General features: G+C 51.2%; 1 protein-coding gene across 4 annotated transcripts; it reads right to left on the reverse strand.

Annotated features, from left to right (window-relative positions):
* On the reverse strand, positions 1,231-16,609 carry PLEKHB1 (pleckstrin homology domain containing B1). Of its 4 annotated transcripts, none has more exons than XM_018059368.1 (8): positions 16,319-16,609; positions 13,241-13,316; positions 11,722-11,874; positions 11,027-11,129; positions 9,860-9,899; positions 7,081-7,185; positions 3,051-3,150; positions 1,231-2,482 (listed from the first exon to the last, which is right to left on the reverse strand). In XM_018059368.1, the coding sequence occupies exons 1-8, from the start codon at positions 16,334-16,336 to the stop codon at positions 2,346-2,348; spliced, it is 732 nt and encodes a 243-aa protein (XP_017914857.1). In that variant the 5' UTR covers positions 16,337-16,609; the 3' UTR covers positions 1,231-2,345. The 4 variants fall into 4 exon arrangements, with proteins under 4 accessions (XP_017914857.1, XP_013825230.1, XP_017914858.1 ...); XM_013969776.2 differs by lacking the exon at positions 16,319-16,609 and adding an exon at positions 14,604-14,751; XM_018059369.1 differs by lacking the exon at positions 7,081-7,185.

A 17,077-nucleotide genomic window follows, 5' to 3' on the forward strand; every position in this document is an offset into this window, starting at 1 on the left:
GTACTCTCGAATCTAAAATGTTTTTAGGCCTTTGCATGCCGTTTCTTCTATCTGTTGTTTTCCCTTTCTCTGTTTGCAAACTCCCACTCACCTTTCAAGGCTCACCCTAAATTTTCACTTCTTATCCCAAAGCTTTTGCCAGTCTCCTTGGCACAGCTGGACACCTCTTCCTCAGAGCTTCCACTGTACCATGTTCCTGTCTTACTTCATGGAATCATTGCTGTTTGTTTATATATCCCTCTTAAGTTCAGGTCTGGAAACATAACTGAGTTGGACACCTGATATTTTTGCCTCTCAGCTCTCACTTATTCATCTCCTTCTGGAAACAGTGCCCTAAATTTCCTTTGGGACACTACCCCAGACCTGCTCTAAGCTCTGTTGTTTTAGACCATCTTTTCCAGATCACAGCAGATTCAGTGGCTGTAAAGATGGGAACGAAGCAAAGTTTAAGTGATAATATTCATGTCCCTGGACCACACAGTTTCTGGGTTCTCAGGTTTGAGGCCCAGTATTTTCCTTTGTGTGTGTGTGTGTTAGTCTGTCAGTCATGTCCGACTCTTTGCGACCCCATGGACTGTAACCTGCCAGGCTCCTCTGTTCATGAAATTCTCCAGGCAAGAATACAGGAGTGTGTTGCAATTTCCTTCTCCAGGGGATCTTTTGAACCCAGATCTCCTGAATTGCAGGCAGATTCTTTACCATCTGAGCCACCCGGAAGCCCCCTATATTTTCCCTTCTCTGGCTTAAATCAGTTTGAGAAAAGGGATTTCTGTTACGTAACAGCCTCAAAAGGCCTGATTTAAGATGGTTGTTTCCTTCCGTAGGCACCTTGTCTCTATGAGTACAACTGATTGTCTCAATTCTAGAAGGATGGGAACCTACTGGAAAAGACCCTACCCAATACCACAGGATGCTCAGACAGGCAGGGCATGGCCTGGATCATGCATCAGCTCAGATGACAGAGATTCTCAGGCAGCCTCTCCTGCCAAGCCCTCAAGGATGGCCAACTTCAACCTGCCAGCTTATAGTAGGAAAGCCAGGTCCAGAATGGTCAAGTGACTTGCCCCCAGAATTCCTCATGGCAGCTAACATGCTGCCACCAGTTCTACCTGACCTCAGAGTCCACACTCTTCTCACTATACCAGAGAAGGCACTAGTCAGTGCTGAGTCATGGAAATGTCCCAGGGAGACAGGGCACCCTGGGGGAACAAACAAAGCCAGAGTCAGGGCTAGAGCCAACCACACCTTTATTAGTTTCTGCAGCAGGGCAACTGGAGCCCCTACCTACAAGGGAATTTTAGCATGCTACTCTGGCTACTGGGCAGGAATGTTAGCATTTCTACTAGTGACTGGGACAGGGTGGGAGAGGAGACTAGAAGGGGACCAAATGAGACTGCTGGGCCACCTTCAGGGAGGCACGTGTGGGGCCTCCTGGACTGAGACAAAGATGGATCAGGTCCCAGAGGTGAACACTGCCATCTCTCCCAGAGTGAAGCAAGGGACAGAGCCTGAGATGGTGACAGCCACAGCTATGGATAGAGGGCCAACCTCCTGGGGAGTAGACAATCATTTATTGATGGAGGCACCAACCTAGGGGCAAGTCACAAATAGAGCTCACCTGCCCCCTAGCAAGGGGACCTCAGGTTCAGCTCAATTGCTGCCCCAAGTACCCTGACATGGAAAACGGGCTTTCTGAGCATTGAAGGAACAAGGGACCCAGAAATCTAGTAGTGGGAAAAATGGGGCTAAATTCAGGGGGTGTTAGGGTATTAAAACAGGCAATATGTTCATTATAAGTACAATCATGAAACTTCCCTCCAAAGGCTCACATCTCCCCCTTACTCAGCACCTTCTTAGCCTGGGGGACCATCATGATCTGGCCCCTGCCCACACCCCAGCCCAGAGGACTCTCTTTCAACTCTTTGGACGTGCCAGTATGTTCACAGCTCTGGACTCCTGCAACAACTGCAGCCCTAGCCTACCTTCCTCACTCTTTACCCTCATACTGTCAACAGATTGATAACTCCACTTTGTCAAATGTCTCTTTACTCCTGTTTGTGCCCACCAAGCCTGGAGCTGCCAGAGGAAAGAACCTGATTCTTGTGTCTCCAGTGACTGAGGAACTTGAAGCCCCATGACTTGCGTTTTCTGTGTCCTGGTGTATTTGGGAGAAAGATATCCAAATGTCTATAATGGATTTCTGGAATGTCTAGCAGTAGATAGAAGGATTTTGAGCTATGTTTGTGCCTGGGATAATAGCTTCCAAAGTGGGATTGGGCTTGGCTAGTGAAAGGTGGGACCAAAGAGACAGGGGCTCTTTTTGGTCTATGCGTAGGGTCCAGGGCTCAGAACCAACAGGGCGACCACATGAGCGAGCCAAGTGCGGCACCTGTGGCTGCTCCCGCAAGCATGCCCATGGCCAGGGGGGCGCCCGCGCTGTAGCAGGGATCCTCCCGCACCACTACGTGCGTCACTCCAGGCCCTGCGGAGAGAAAATCTGTGAGGGCCGCGGACCTGAGAGAGCAGAGAGATCATCCGCCTCCTTCCACTAGGTCCCGGGCCCACTATCTGGCTCTCCAGTCGGAGAAACTGAGGCCTTGAAACAGGAAGGATGCGCGCTCTGTGCCCACGGCTTCTACTCCCTGGATCTGCTACGGACGTTCTGGGACCATGGGGTTAGGGTCGACCGGCGAAGAAAGCGTGGGGTCTCCTAAAAATCTCTGGACCACACCTCAGGATGGGCCTTCCCAACCACTAGACCCTGGAGTGAGGGGAGGCCGCGTCTCCAGCATTAGCCACCAGGGGTCGCTACCAACTCAGGAACGGGTATTGCTGGGCAGCCAGCGAATAGGGGCCGGCCTAGAGAAGAGGTCCGCTCTGGAGTGGGGAGGGGCTCTGATCCCAGGGCTGTTCTGATTTATGGGATGGGGAGGGCCTTGCAGAGGGTCCCGTTGGGAAAATACGTGGTCACTAAAAGGGTGGGGCCTGGTCCCGACTGACAGACCGTGGGTGGGGATATAGGCAGGGGCAAGGGCGGGCCGGAGACTTACCCGCGTAGGGCGGTCCATAGTAGCTGCGGACATATGTGGTCTCGTGCGCGTTGGGGGGCACCACCTCATAGTAGTCCTGGTACGGGCTGTAGACACGCACCTGGGAAGCCCCGCCTGGTCAGCTGCCAGACCAGGGGCCAGGCTTTGGTCCCCTACCCCTCACACCTGGTTCACACCCTTCTAGGCCCACAGCGCCACCTCACCAAATTTAGAAATGGATCTCCAGATAGCAGCAAGCTCCTGAAGAAAAGCCCCACCTCCCCACAAGACCGCTATTATCTAAAACTTCAGCTCCCAGTGAGGCCATTTTCCTGCCCCCGTTTTCCTACCTAGCCCTCCCCTGATCATAAATTCTCCATGGCTCCCTACTTCCTTTGATAGATTTGCTATTATCTGCTAGCAAATAGCAGCTTTCTAGTGGTCACACTTGGAGAAAGCCAATGGATTTCTCTACTCTCCCAGTCATGGAGAGGGGGGCTGGACAAGGCCCAGGAAATAAAAGGGGGGTGTGCAGGAAGGAAGAGAAAGGAAGGATAAAGATGAGAAGTAACTAAACTATCATTAAGCATCCATTATATTCCAAGTCCTGGGGGAGGAAATAATATGTTATTTCCTCTCATCCTTACAGCAGGCATTGTTTTCCACTCTACCACACAGCCAGGGATGTAGGCTCAGAGGAGAACAGTCAGCATTCTCTCTGGGAGGGAGGAATAGATGTCCATTTTCCCTCCCTCATTAGATTTTTATCAATCCCTCAAAGCCTGACTCAAAGGTCACCCACTCCAGGAAGACCTTCTGGTCTCAGAAAAAATCCTTTCTTTCTGAGTTCTCTGTGACCTATGCTTGTGCCTCTTATTCCTGGCCTTCCTCCTGACCTCTCCTGCCTGCACCACCGACGTGAGCTATAGGCAAGGACTTTAATTCATTTGTATTGCCATCAAGGCCTAGTGACTAGCATGGAGTAATAAATATAAGCTGAATTAAACAGAAGTTCCTAATTTCCTAAAAGACCTAAAGTTCCTAAGTTCCTAAAGACCCTAAGTTCCTAAGTTCCTAAAAGACCCTCATTTTACCCAAAGGGAACAGACCTGAAGAGGGGGCAGCATCCCCTTCTCTTCTGGCTCCCTCTTCTTAGCCCCTTTGCACCTTATATTTCTGAACTTTACACCTAAATGGTCCAGGTGGTCCCTTGGAAGCTCAGGTGTCCAAACTTAATGCATCTCACAGTGATTCCATCATCCTTCTACCCCTCAGCCGGCTCTTCTGTAAATGCTCTTCTGTAAATGCCACCACTGCCCACTTGAAACCAAGACAGCAGGTTGGCACTTGTGTCTTCACACACATCCCTCACATCACATTATCACCAGATCTCATGATTTTATCTTCTAAATATGTTCTGTCCATTCTCTTGTCCCGTGCCAAGAGAATAAGCCGTTGGTTTTGGCATCTTGGAAATTGTGGGTGACCTTGAAAACACTTTTCAGAGGAGGAGGGAAGAAGGAAGAAGCCAGACTATGGCGGATTGAAGAATGGTTGAGAAGTGAGGGATGGAGTCAACATATCATGACATCTCTTTCAAGAAGTTTGGTTGTAAGGAGAAGTCCTCCAAGCACGCCTTGTGATTTCAAATATCTATGCCATTTCTCTTTGATAAGGATGCCTTTCTCATCTTTTTCTATTCAACTACCTAACTTGTCTTTCACACTCAACTCAACATATCACTCTCTCTGAACCTCAGGTTTTGTTAGGGCCCCATCTGCGGCACCCACGGCCCTTAGACTTCCCTCATCACAGCACCAGCCACTCTGTGGTTTTATTGTTGGTATCCCTGTGAGGTGTTTCTCCCATCACACTTGAAGAAAACACTCCCACCACCACCTGGGTCTAAAAATAGGCCTGACTGGAATATGGCAGGTGTCTAATATATTGAATTTATCTCGAGTCAAATACAGAGTCAGACTGGAACTATAGTCACCCAATTCTTGAGTCCAATTTCAAGTCAGGGACAATGACCAGACCCAGAGCAATGCAGAAGGCTCAGACAAACAAGGCTCAGTCTCAAGTGACGTTCCTGCTGTGCTCCTTCCCCAAGGGTGATCCAATAGGGGTTTCTGCTGGGGGTGACCAGGATCTGAGCTCTAAGCCTTAGAAGGGACTAAGGAGATCTATGCTCTCAGATCCTCAGTTTTACTGGTCGGGAAGTTGAGGTCCAGAGCCTACATCTGCCCTGCAGTTGCACTGTGAGCCAGTGACCGTCCCAGGCCCTGAAGAAAGTGGAAAACACCACTTCATGTCTCTGTGGGGCATTTGTTTCTATCCTCCATGCCTAAGAGGCCCCGAGGTAAACTCATGTGAGTTACCTGGCAACGGGGCAGGGGACTCCCCAGAGACCTCCCAGACAGACCCTAAGGGTTTGATCCCAGATCCCCTCCCTCTCCTCAGGTCCAGCCCCTTTTGTAGGTGGGGACACAGTCAATCAGGAGGTCACATACAAATAGACCCCTCCCCTCAGAAAAGCTGTTGTACATTAATAATCATTTTACAGTATACAAATATATCAAATCATGTTGTACACCTTAAACTAATATAATGTTATATGTCACTTATAACTCAATAAGACTAGAAAAAAGGACACACAAAAGGGGAAAAAAGGAAAAGCTGCTGTGTATACATAGGTTTATAGCTTTTAAAACTCTATTCTTAGGCATCTCCACTGTAAACAGTTTGTATCCTAGTTTGGGTACGAGGATGTCTTACCCATAGATGCCTTAGAATTCTGGGCTGGGAATCACCGACAAATTAAGTGCTCCCAGTCATGTTAGATAACCTCTCAGAGCTTCAGTCTTCTGGTCTACTAATGAGGACAGTCTTTCCTACACTGCCCACTCCCAAGGCACAGTGAGAATCCAGCAGAGCCACGTCTATGCAGCCAGGTGATGCTAGCACTGCTGGACTCAGTGGTTTTGCACATCAGAATTGTCTGGAGAAATTTCTGAAACCACAGATTTCCAAGGCACCACCCCAGAACTACACAATTAGAGCATCCAGAAGTAGGATCTGAACATTTCCATTGTTTTTAAGTCCTTAAGCGATTCTAACGCACAGCTACACTGAGTGTCACTGTGTTAGAAAAGTTCACAATTGACCACAGGTACTCTAACCCAAGCCCCCTCGCTGCGCCCACCTCATGCCAGGCTGAGCACTGGGGACAGAGAGAGAATTCGCCCCCAAATCCTGCTTTCTGTAAACACTGGCTGGGGTGTGTGGCAGGGAGACAGACACGGACTAAGTTATAATATGCAGTAGTGAGGCCATAACAGGGTTTTTTACTCCTTCCTTTCTCCCTTTCTTCACTCATTCATTTGCCCATTAAGTGAACACTGCCTGAGGCCTTCTTGCGCCCCAGCTTCATGCACCAGGAGTAGGAGAATCAAAATAGACTGCCCACATCACTGAGCACTCATTGCACACCTGCTGTATACCCAGCACTGTGCCAGGCTCCCAAGGGGCACAGCTGACCTAACCTGATTCTTGCCTTGAAGGAAGTTCCAGGTCTCGTGGGAGACTAGAGACAGAAAGGAAGGAACTAGAAATCAGGCAGAATGAAGACAGTACCAGCACTAGTGCAGTGGGAGGGAGTGACCATGGCTGGAGGTTTGGGAAGTCCTCCCTGAGGAGCCGGCAGTCTTTGCGGGGTGTCTCAGAGGATTTTGTCAGGTGAGTAAGGAAAGTAAAGGTCTTTGCAGCAGAGAGGGAAGCATATACAGAGGCTGAAGAGAGGGAAAAGGTCTGGCACAGCTGGGAGCAGAGGATAGAGCAGAGCAGTTGGAGCACAGGGGACGAGCGGGACGAGGTGAGCGAGTCTGGCCCAGGCCAGATCCCAGGGGCCTTGAAAGCAGGGTTGGTTGTCCTACGAATGGTTGGGAGCCATGGAATGTTTGTGAGCAGGGAGGGGATGTGGCTGGGCCCACTTTAGGAGGCACATCCTGGCGGCCAGAATGGTGGCAGGAAGGGCTGAACCCGCACTTACCCAGATCCGCCTCTCAACCTTACAGGGGCTCCACGAGCGGGTCACACACCTGACCTTGGGGCAAACCCGGCGGCTCCTGGGAGGGACGGTGGCTCCAGCTGGGGCCTGCTCAAGCCACAGAAACCCAAGAAGGGGAGGAAGGGGGGTGTCAGAGGCCCTCTACATCTGGAGAGACTCAGAGCTCCTCACAGGCCCTAGCAAAGCCCTCTGCCAGCTGGGCAAGGGAATAGCTATCCTCTTCTTCTTCAGCCCACGGTAATGGTGGAGGGCTCAGAAGAGGTGGTGAAATTGCCAAAGTTACACAGAGAAGAAGGATCAGTAGTATCTCTCCAGAACTGGCCCACCTTCACCTGTTCCAGGCCGCTAAGGCTCCCAGTCTCCAGGGAGCACAGCATAGCTCCGATCACTGACCCATCCACCGGCACCCATCACCCATGACTGTGCCCCCCACCCCTGTGTTCCCTGGAACAGCCAGAGTCAGGGGCTCCTCCTGGAACCTCCACCCAGTGTAGGGTATAACCCTGCAGGATGTAGAGGGACGAAGCAGAGGTCACTCCTAGGTAGGTACAGGACAGACAGACACAGGCGTGAACACTCAGAGGTGGGCAGACACTGGTACAAAGACACAGAGACACAAATACATCCAGTTCGAGCAAGCCTAGGGACCAGAGGGAGGTGTGCATGTACGTGCGTGTAGAGCAGTGGGAGATGGAGTGGAGGTCGGAGCAGAGAGATGTAGGAAGCAGAGCAGCAGGAAGGTGGGTGCAGAGAAGGGACAGGCAGCTTCATAGAGTCACAGAGTGCAGACGGCCAGCCCTCACCTACTTCTTTCTGACCCTCTTGGGTGGGACGACAGGTCTGCCCTGCCTCAGCCAGATTTGGAGCTCAGAGCCAGGTCACTCTACCCAGCTGATCACCACCCCAGCCTCCTCTTATACCGCCTCTACCCAGAAGCTCGAGTCTGCTCCCCAAAGCCTGACCACAGCCCCCCTGTTTAATGCCCTTTATAGTTCCCAAAACAGCCCTCAGGATAAAGTTCACTTCCTTCCTGGACTTCAAGTCATTTGTGATGAGGCTCCTCAGAGGTCACGTCTCTTATTTCTTTCCCTCCACGCTTTATCCTCCAGCCAGGTCAGACTCCTGGCCTTTAGATGTACGTGTCTGCACATACACATTTGCACTTACCACTTACCCAGCTTTGCTCATGTAGCTCCTTCTGTGGATAATTCCCTTCCCTCAAAATCTCACTGACCTAGGTTCCAATCCACTGATTTATGACCATGAGACTTTGGACAAGCCAATTCCCCTCTGAACCTCAGCTCCCCTATCTGTAAAATGGGACTAAGAATACCAGCCCCTCCTCTTTCTTATTGAAGATTAACTGATACAGTGGATGCTAGGTCCTCAAGCACAATGCCCAGCCCTCAGCAGGCGGATACTGCGGGAGTTTCTAAATGCGTTCCAGTCTTACCTGCCACTTCCCAACAGACTTTTTCTCCAGATGAGAAGAGGCTCTACTGTGCCACAGGTAGAAGGAGCAGGCACATGGTCTGGGGTCAGGCAGATGGGGGCTGAGGCCAGGCTGGGCCACCTTAGAGCTGGGGACTTTGGGCAGCTCCTCAAAACCTCACCTCCATCAGTCACTGAGCTCTGTTGACTCCACCTCCTAAATGTGTCTTGTCCTCCTCATCAGCTTGTCTCTGCCAGCAAGGCCTTAGTCCAGACCCCCAGCCAGATGGCCTGCACCTGTCCCAGCCTTCTAACAGATCTCTGGGCATCCACTTTGACCTTCTTCAGTCCATTCCCTACCTAGCAGCCAGATTATCTTTTTAAAACCACAAGCCTGGTCTTATTAAAACTTTTAATGACTCCCAGTGTTCTCAGCAGAAACCACTCTCCTTAACGCAGCTTTTCGTGCCTGGCCTGCTAACCCTCCTTCCCCAACTGCTCTCTCGCTCCCTGAGCTGCAGTCACCCCAGCCTTCCTTCTGTTTGTCAGCTTGCCAACATCATAACCTTTCTCAGGGCCCTTGCACCTGCAGCTCCCTCTGCCTGGAAAGCTGTTCCCCTCGGCCCACCCCTTTCACCCAGTTGATCTCTGGTATCCTCCAGGTCTTATCTTAAGCCTTGTCTGGACTCCCACCTGGGTCAGGGCATCACGGTGGACGCACACTGAATGCACTCTGCCGTCTCTGTCTGAGCAGCTCTCATCACTGCGGTGGAACCACCAACTCTAATTTGTGACGTCACATCTAGCTCCCCACTAGGCTGAGTCCAGGAGGGCAGGGCCCACATCTCCTCTGCTACCTCCTGATTATGGTCCTTGGCACAGTGCCTGGCATATAGTAGGAACTCAGTAAATATTTGTTATGTGAATAAATAAAGCTCAACCTTATCATCTGCAGAGGGGGAACAATAATCCCAACCTCACAGGAAGGCTGTGAGAGTAGCTGGTGTTACAACTATACCACACCTGATACATAATAGTTGCTGGATAAAAGATAGTTCCTTTCCTCCTGCTCACATGCCACCCCCTTCAACAAGCCTTCTTGGAGGCCCCTCTCTCCCTCCTCCAAATCTTTTGGTGAATATCTTTTATTCACCCATTGGCCGTCTTCTGTCCTTTTCCACTTGGGACTCAGGGCCTCTGAGTCTGCACAAGTCTATTCACTCACATATATGGAAACTGAGAACTGCTGGCAGGCGGGGACTAAGCCTGAGTCACCCTTGATTCCATGGCAAGTAGGGGTGGGGAGGAGACAGGGAGGAAGGGGGCTCACCGGCGTGGAGTTCGCCTCCAGCAGTGCCGTCTTCCACGCTCTGCAATGCAAACCCACGAGACCATGAGGAGGGAGTGCGGGAGAAGGGAGACTGGGCCCCACAATTTAGACTTTCCTCCCCTACCCCGCCTCTAGCCCCAGTCCCTTGTGAAGGGGAGATCCTCTTCACTCCCTTGGGAAGACAAAGGGGACCCCCTCAGCTGCCCCAGTCACACAGACAAGCCCCCAGCTGAGCTGCTGCAGTTCTATAACTCTCTTAGTCCACAGTCTCCTCACCGCTGGGGAGATTCCAGTTTTCCCATCTAGACAAAAGACAGTTGGCCTTGGGTGGTCCTTTAGTGGTTCAGATTCTGACATGCCTAGGCTGGTCCTCTGGCTGCAGCCTACCTCCACATCCCAAACCTACAAACTCGGTTCCCCTACACTCTGACCCTAGAGCCCCGGGAACGCCTAGTGGACACCCGACAATTGAGCCTTTGTTGGTTGCCATGGCACCTGGCTGGGGTGGACAAGGAGGCTCTGTGCTTTGTCTACCCCGAGCTCGGCTTCCCCTGCTCCCACACATCCCATCTCTTTCACTCTCCTATAGCATGAAGGCCAACTGACCCTCTGCCAGAGAGGAGGAAGGGAAAGAATGTGAGTGAGCAAAAGGCGCCTGAGGAAGACATACCCAGGCTCTCGCAGCATGGACCTGCATCCAACACAGGGCGCCCCACGGGCTACCTCTGTTAGGTGCGTTAGGGTCTATCCCTCAGATCAGAGTACCCCCCACCCCAGGCCATTTTCTAAGAAAGGAGTGAGAGGAGGGCTCTCTGAAGATGCCACAGGGCTGTCTGTTCCTGTGTGTCACCCCAAGTGAGGGCTTACCTCAGAGGCTGTTAGATGCCTGACCCTGAGGAATGACCAGGGACCACACCTGAGGCAACTGTGCACACACTGCTCCCACAACAGTCTTGAATTCATCGTGAACCATGTCAGGAGTTTACTGGATACCATACCAATCACCGTGAGTCATTCAAACCCACTCTGCCCAGCCTCCACTGAACCACCATGCTCACTGGTCTTTGTCCCGCTCTCCTACCGTTAGGGTGCTAGTGGCTCAACGAGGAGGAAGACATTGGTCATATTCCCGAGATACCGCCCCATCCTCTCCTGGGAGTGACTCACATGGCGTCATCTCTGGTCTCAGCACACAGGTGCAGGCGGGAGCCCTCCCGCAGGTTCACAGTCAGCAGGCCATCTCGGCTCCGGCCTTCTGGGGGCTGCACATCTAAAGGCAGACACACGCGTATGGGGTTTCCACAGGGCACAGGCCCCGGCTCTCCCCAGCAAACCGGGAACAAGAACAGGAACTGACTTCTCTGGGTCCTGTTGACTGGCCACTGCTGACCTCCTCTGATCTCACATACTTTCCTTGGGATTTTACTCAACTCTTTAGACCCTCCCACCTTTCCACATCGCCTGCTTCCCTAGCTAGGTACATCTCTCTTCCAGTTTCCCTGTTATAATTATGACCTGAGCCTTGGTCAAGGATATTTGCTGGGTAGCTCTGGGCCAGTTACTTAACTTCTCTGAGCCTCCTTATTTCATTTCATTTTTTCCCATTCCTAGCACTGGAGAGGGCAGGAACTATGTCTGACTCACCTTTATGAACCCAGCATAGGGCCCAGGTTCAGCACAGGGTAGGAACTCAGTAAGGAACTCATTTCTTAACTTACACCACATGAACTGGATTTGATAGAGGCCCAGAAGCAACGTCTGTGGAAGGCCTCTGAAAGCTGCAAAGAACGCCTGAGAATGGCAGGTGTTCTCAGACACAGTGGGAGGGCCGAGCTTGTAGTCACAGAGAGAAAGAGGCTCACCGTGGCACTCTTGGCCGATCTTTATGTCGCGGACGTTGAAATGGATGAGCACGCGGTCCTCCTCATCTTGGGCAGTCTCATCGTGGTAGTAGCCCAGGGTCCCATCCAGCCACAAGGCAAACCAGTTCCGCTTCCAGCGGCGGAGGATGGAGCCTGTGCGATATTCCAGACCCACAATACGGGCTGATCACAGAGCCTGAGTGGGGGCAGGAGCCGTGGGTGGGCTCCCAGCATCCCCTTATCCCCAGCCCCCAGTGTTGTAATCACCCCTTCCTTGTCTGTCTACTCCCTGAAATGATGGCAGGGCCTCTCTCTGTCTTGCTCACCCATTGCCTCCCACTGAGCCTAACAACATAGTCAAGGATCCATACATATGCTGAATGGTAAATGAATGATCTGATTCCTTCCTTGGGGGAGGCTGAAAATCTTTTAAGTATCACAAGACATGTGATAGTTTAAGTTCATGTCCAATTGAACATTTGTTTCTATATGTACAGTTTGTCAGAGAAAAAGCATTAAATTGTTTTTGTATGAATGCAGAATAGGATTTTTGCAAGAATTAATAGAAAACTAGTTGTCACATGCTTGCCTTAAGGAAACCTTCAGTTTCCATTGCATCCATTCTGCTGAGAGTTGTACAGTTATTGAGTACTTTAAAAACAAAGGCCCCAGGGGACAGTCATTTGTATAGTGTCAGTTTCTTCTGCCAAATGGAGAGCAGAGGGATTGTCCATAGCTCACCTCACAGATCCTAGAACCCAGCAGGACCTGGACTCAGTGTTTTCTGGACTGAATGAACTGAGGATGGGCCATGGGGTATCGGGGAGCTCCTAGCCCAGGACAGCTCTTATTCAGACCATGACTCTGGTCAGAGGTGGATCTGGAAGACCGATCTCTAGCTTTAGACATTTCGAGACTGGAAGTCTTAACAGAAATGGGTAAAGACTAAGAGAGCTTTTTACTTTACAAATTCTGTTTTTGCTTTTTTTTTTACTTTACAAATTCTGAAGAACAGAGGCATTTTTCATTTTGTTCTGTGCCTTGTTCTGTGGCTAGCTCTGGGCCACAGGGGGTTAAACCCAGTCCCTGCACTCGGGCGCTCACAGTCTGGAGACAGTATGCGGTAGGGGACTGGTGAGGCCCACAGGTAAGGATGGTGAAGTATTGATCAGTGCTATAAGAGGGCTATGCGTGAGGCACTGGGAACAGAAAAGAGAGCTGCTAACCCAGCTTGGTGCTACAGCAGGGGCTGGGGTGGGGAGCAGAGAAAAGGCAGAGAAGGCTCTTTTCAGAAGGAGACACCTGAGCTGGGTCTTGAAAAATAAGTAGTTTACTAAGCAGTCAGGAATGTGAAGGACATTCCCAGCAGAGCGAAGAGTATGTCCAAAGGAGGGAAGGATAAAAAGGGCATGGTTTCTTGAGAGAAGGGTTCACTGTGCAAGTCCAACAGGCCACTTCCCTCACCCCTGGCCCCAGATAAGGTACAGGACAGAAAAGGGCTTGGCCCAGGGTCACTCACTCTGTCTCCACAGCCAGCCGCCCCTCACCAGGGCCATTTCCTCAAAAGGACTTTCCAGGGTGGAGTCAGGTGGAACCTGTCAGAGGGATCACAGACTTCATTAGCTGCTCCACTGAGGCTCCCCTGAGAAAAACCCCCACCCCGGTCCTCCCTGGGGGAGCCACTGAGGAAAGGTTTAAGGGAGTGTGAATAAACAAACAAGGGCAAGCCTGTCTGTCTCCTCTCCATTCTTGGCTCCGGGCACATAATGAGAGCACTGTGCTTGTGGGGTCAGCAGGGCAGCCACACTTTGCAATGGGGTGGGGGTGGGGGTCAGAAGCTTGGATTCCAATCTCATCCCCATAACCTTGACCAAGTCCCTTTTCCCAGCCTCCACATCTAGATCTGTATAAGGGTGTCCATCAGGGAGGTAGGGACTGGAGTGAGGAACTCTGAAAATGTTAGAAACCCTGGAATACTGAAATGCTGGCAGCAGAGAATAGTAGAAGCATGGCAGTAAACAAGGGACTGTCATGATAAGAAAGCCCTCCTCACATCTGAACCCCACCAGGGTTTCCCAAGGTGGCTCGATGGTAAAGAATCCACCTGCCAATGCAGGAGACGGAGGAGATGCAGGTTTGATCCCTGGGTCAGGAAGATTCCCTGGAGTAGGAAATGGCAACCCACTCCAGTATTCTTGCCTGGAAAATTCCATGGACAGAGGATTTGGCGGGCTACAGTCCCTGGGGGTCGCAAAGAGTAAGACACGACGGAGCACACACACACAAAGAACCCATTTACAAAGTGCACAGAATAATAGTTCAACAGCAACTATGATTTATCGAGCACTGTATGCCAGGTATACTTCTAAAGTGGTTTCATCTATTACCTCACAATATTCCTTGTTATTTCCAGGAAACTGGGGCCTGGAGAGGTCCAGTCACTTGCACAGATCTTCTTGATTAGTAAGCAGTGGAGCCAGGGTTCACACCCAGCAGTCCTGTCTTCTAAGCATTATCCCCATAGGAGTTTTTAAAACTCCCAAATATCCAACCCATATCACATAATAAAATCAGAATGTCTGAGGGCAGGAGGTAAGCACTGATAGTCTTCAAAGATCCCCAGGTGAGTCAATGAACAGTTTGGGCCCCACTGCAACTCTGTCCAGTGCTTGTGTGATGGAGCTTGGATTGGAATCCAAGTGCCCTCCCCAACTAACTTACACCTGTTGTTGCGTAGCAAGGGCTGGCTGGCACACCTGGGGTGGAAGGCCCAGCCTTGTCCCTGCTTCTCCGGCCGCTCCCTCCCATCTTCACGCTCTGACATAGGTCAGACAAGAAGGCCAGGTGTAAACTCCCTCTTCAGCCCCCCTTAATGCACCCACCTGTCTACACCTGTTGCGGTGCTGCTGCCAAAACGGCCGGTTACTTGATGCTGCTGCCGCCCAACCCGCTGCGCCTGCGCTTTGAGTGCCCCAAAGTGCCTGGGGCAATTCACTCTCCCCGCTGCAGCCCAGAGCCTAGCTGCCTCGGGGCCCCACCCCCAGGGAGGGGGCGGGGCGTGTAGCGACAGGCTGACAGGAGTCCTTCTGGGACTTGTAGTCTGCAGGCCTAGACCTGGGAACTATACAGCCTCTCGTGGGAGGTAGCCCTGTGCCCACTCGGAGCACAGGTGCGAGGCTGCATCTGTGATTTTATTTTGCTTTTGTCATTATGTTGTTCATTCATTTAGCATGAAATACTTTTCCCCAAGAATCTCGAGCTCTAATTTTCTAGAAAAATGTAAAACTACAGGGAGAAAACCAGGCTCCTAGTTTTGCCATGTTTTCTTGATACTCAGTTTGTGCCTGGCACTGGGCATTAGTAGAAGGCACAAAGAAACATCTGACAAGCCCCTTCATTTCCCAGTTTCCAGTCTGGGAAATACACAAAGTACAGTATTTATGTTCCAACATAAACACACAAAGTAGAGTATGATCTGACAATGGGAAAGTAGAGTTTGACGCTGATGAAGAGATTCAGGAAGGCTTCCCAGAGGAGGCTGCAGGGTCTTGAAGGATAAGTATGAGTGTCTCATCACTTTATGGCAAATAGAAGGGAAAAAATGGAAAAAGAGATTTTATTTTCCTGGGCTCCAAAATCACTGTGGACGGCGACTACAACCATGAAATTAAAAGACACTTGCTCCTTGGAAGAAAAGCTATGACAAATCAAGACAGCATACTCAAAAGCAGAAACATCACTATGCCAACAAATGGTTTTTCCAGTAGTCATGTACAGATGTGAGAGTTGGACCATGAAGAGTGCTGAGTGCCCAAGAATTGATGCTTTCAAATTATGGTACTGAAGAAGACTCTTGAGATTCCCTTGGACAGCAAGGAGATCAAACCAGTCAATCCTACCGGAAATCAGTCCTGAATATTCATTGGAAGGACTGATGCTGAAGCTGAAGTTTCGATAATTTGGTCACCTGATGGGAAGAGAGGACTCACTGGAAAAGACCCTGATGCTGAGAAAGATTGAGGGCAGGAAAAGGGGTCAACAGAGGTTGATTTGAGCAGCCTCCAGAAGATAGTGAAGGACTGGGAAGCCTGGTGTGCTGCAGTCCATGGGGTCGCAAAGAGTTGGACATGACTGAGAGACTGAACAACAATGAGCGTCTAGTATTTCAGTGTTTGGAAAGCAGAGTGCAGGGGTTGGGGTGGGAGGGCATGGGGATCGGTGGGTGATGAAGCTGTAGGGGTTGCAAGGATGTAACATGAAGACAGGCTTCGAAGCCTGGGCATTTTAGTGACTGGAGCTTGGGATTGGGTGAGGAGCTAGGTGGTACAATTTGTGGCCTGGAAAGGTATTTCTAGGACAGTCAAAAATGGATTGAAAGGGGCCCAGCTAGGGAGAGAAGACTATTATCTACCACCACGGTCTGTTCCTCCAGGATCATTTCCTTGAATAGTTAGTTCAACCCCATGAAGCCCCACCTAAGAGCAGATCCAGGATGTCATTCTAGAGGAGATAGACTGTCCAGGCCTGAAAGATCCCTTGAGAACAGAACCCACCCTGCCCTGGGTCCTTTGTCCTGTCCCAGAGACCTCTCTCTTACCGGAGCTGCGGGACTCATGGTTCCTGGGCGGTCAGAGCAGCATTTCCCAGAAGGCTCCTGCAGGGGGGCATTTCCCTAAGAGCCTCGGAGATAAGGGGATCAGGAAGGTGCTACCAAGTGGAGACCAGAGGGGGTGGCGAAAGGGGGCACACAGCTCCCAGAGAAGCCGGCCTTTCTCTCAGTCCGCTCCCCAAGCTCACCGGTGGATCCCCTATTTGACCTTCAGTTCGCTGGATAACAAGTCATCTATGATTCGGAGGTGGCGTTGCACTAGCATCGATAAGATTCCCGGGGTGGGAGGCGGGGCTCGCCCTCCCCTCTCGGTCGGGGGCGGGGCTGAATGTTCCTTCAGCCGGGCTTGACCGTGCCGTCACCCCAGTCCTGGAGACACGGCTTGGCTCTTTAAGCTTCCCCGTCTTGCTCCTGGGCTTCTGTAATCCTGACCTCAGCTAACCCTGTACTTCGGCCCTTCGTGCAGTGCATGCCTTGCTGAGGGATCCACCAGGGCTGATGCTGCTTGCCCCGGAGCTCATCCCCTCTGTGCAGCCCCAGAAATCAGTTCTCCCAAGTCACGCTTTGCATCCCTGTGTCCTGGATGGACCGTCCCACCCCTCCGTTCTCCAGACTACAGTTGCTGCCTCTTCTGTAGAAGGATGGAAGGGAGGAAGGGAAGGGTGAAGCTGACTCAGAGAATCTGGGTACTGCCGCTCTCCCCAGCTCTGCTTGCTCGCCTAGGATGGCTCCTTCATAGAGGGATGG

The sequence above is a fragment of the Capra hircus genome, chromosome 15 (genome assembly GCF_001704415.2).
Source record: "Capra hircus breed San Clemente chromosome 15, ASM170441v1, whole genome shotgun sequence".
Classification (NCBI taxonomy): Eukaryota; Metazoa; Chordata; class Mammalia; order Artiodactyla; family Bovidae; genus Capra; species Capra hircus.

Coding starts and splice junctions, on each gene's coding strand:
- PLEKHB1 (XM_018059368.1), bottom strand. Junction 11,875..13,240: donor CGGCTGGCTGTGGAGACAGA/GTGAGTGACCCT, acceptor AATATCGCACAG/GCTCCATCCTCCGCCGCTGG. Junction 9,900..11,026: donor GAGACCAGAGATGACGCCAT/GTGAGTCACTCC, acceptor TTTGCATTGCAG/AGCGTGGAAGACGGCACTGC.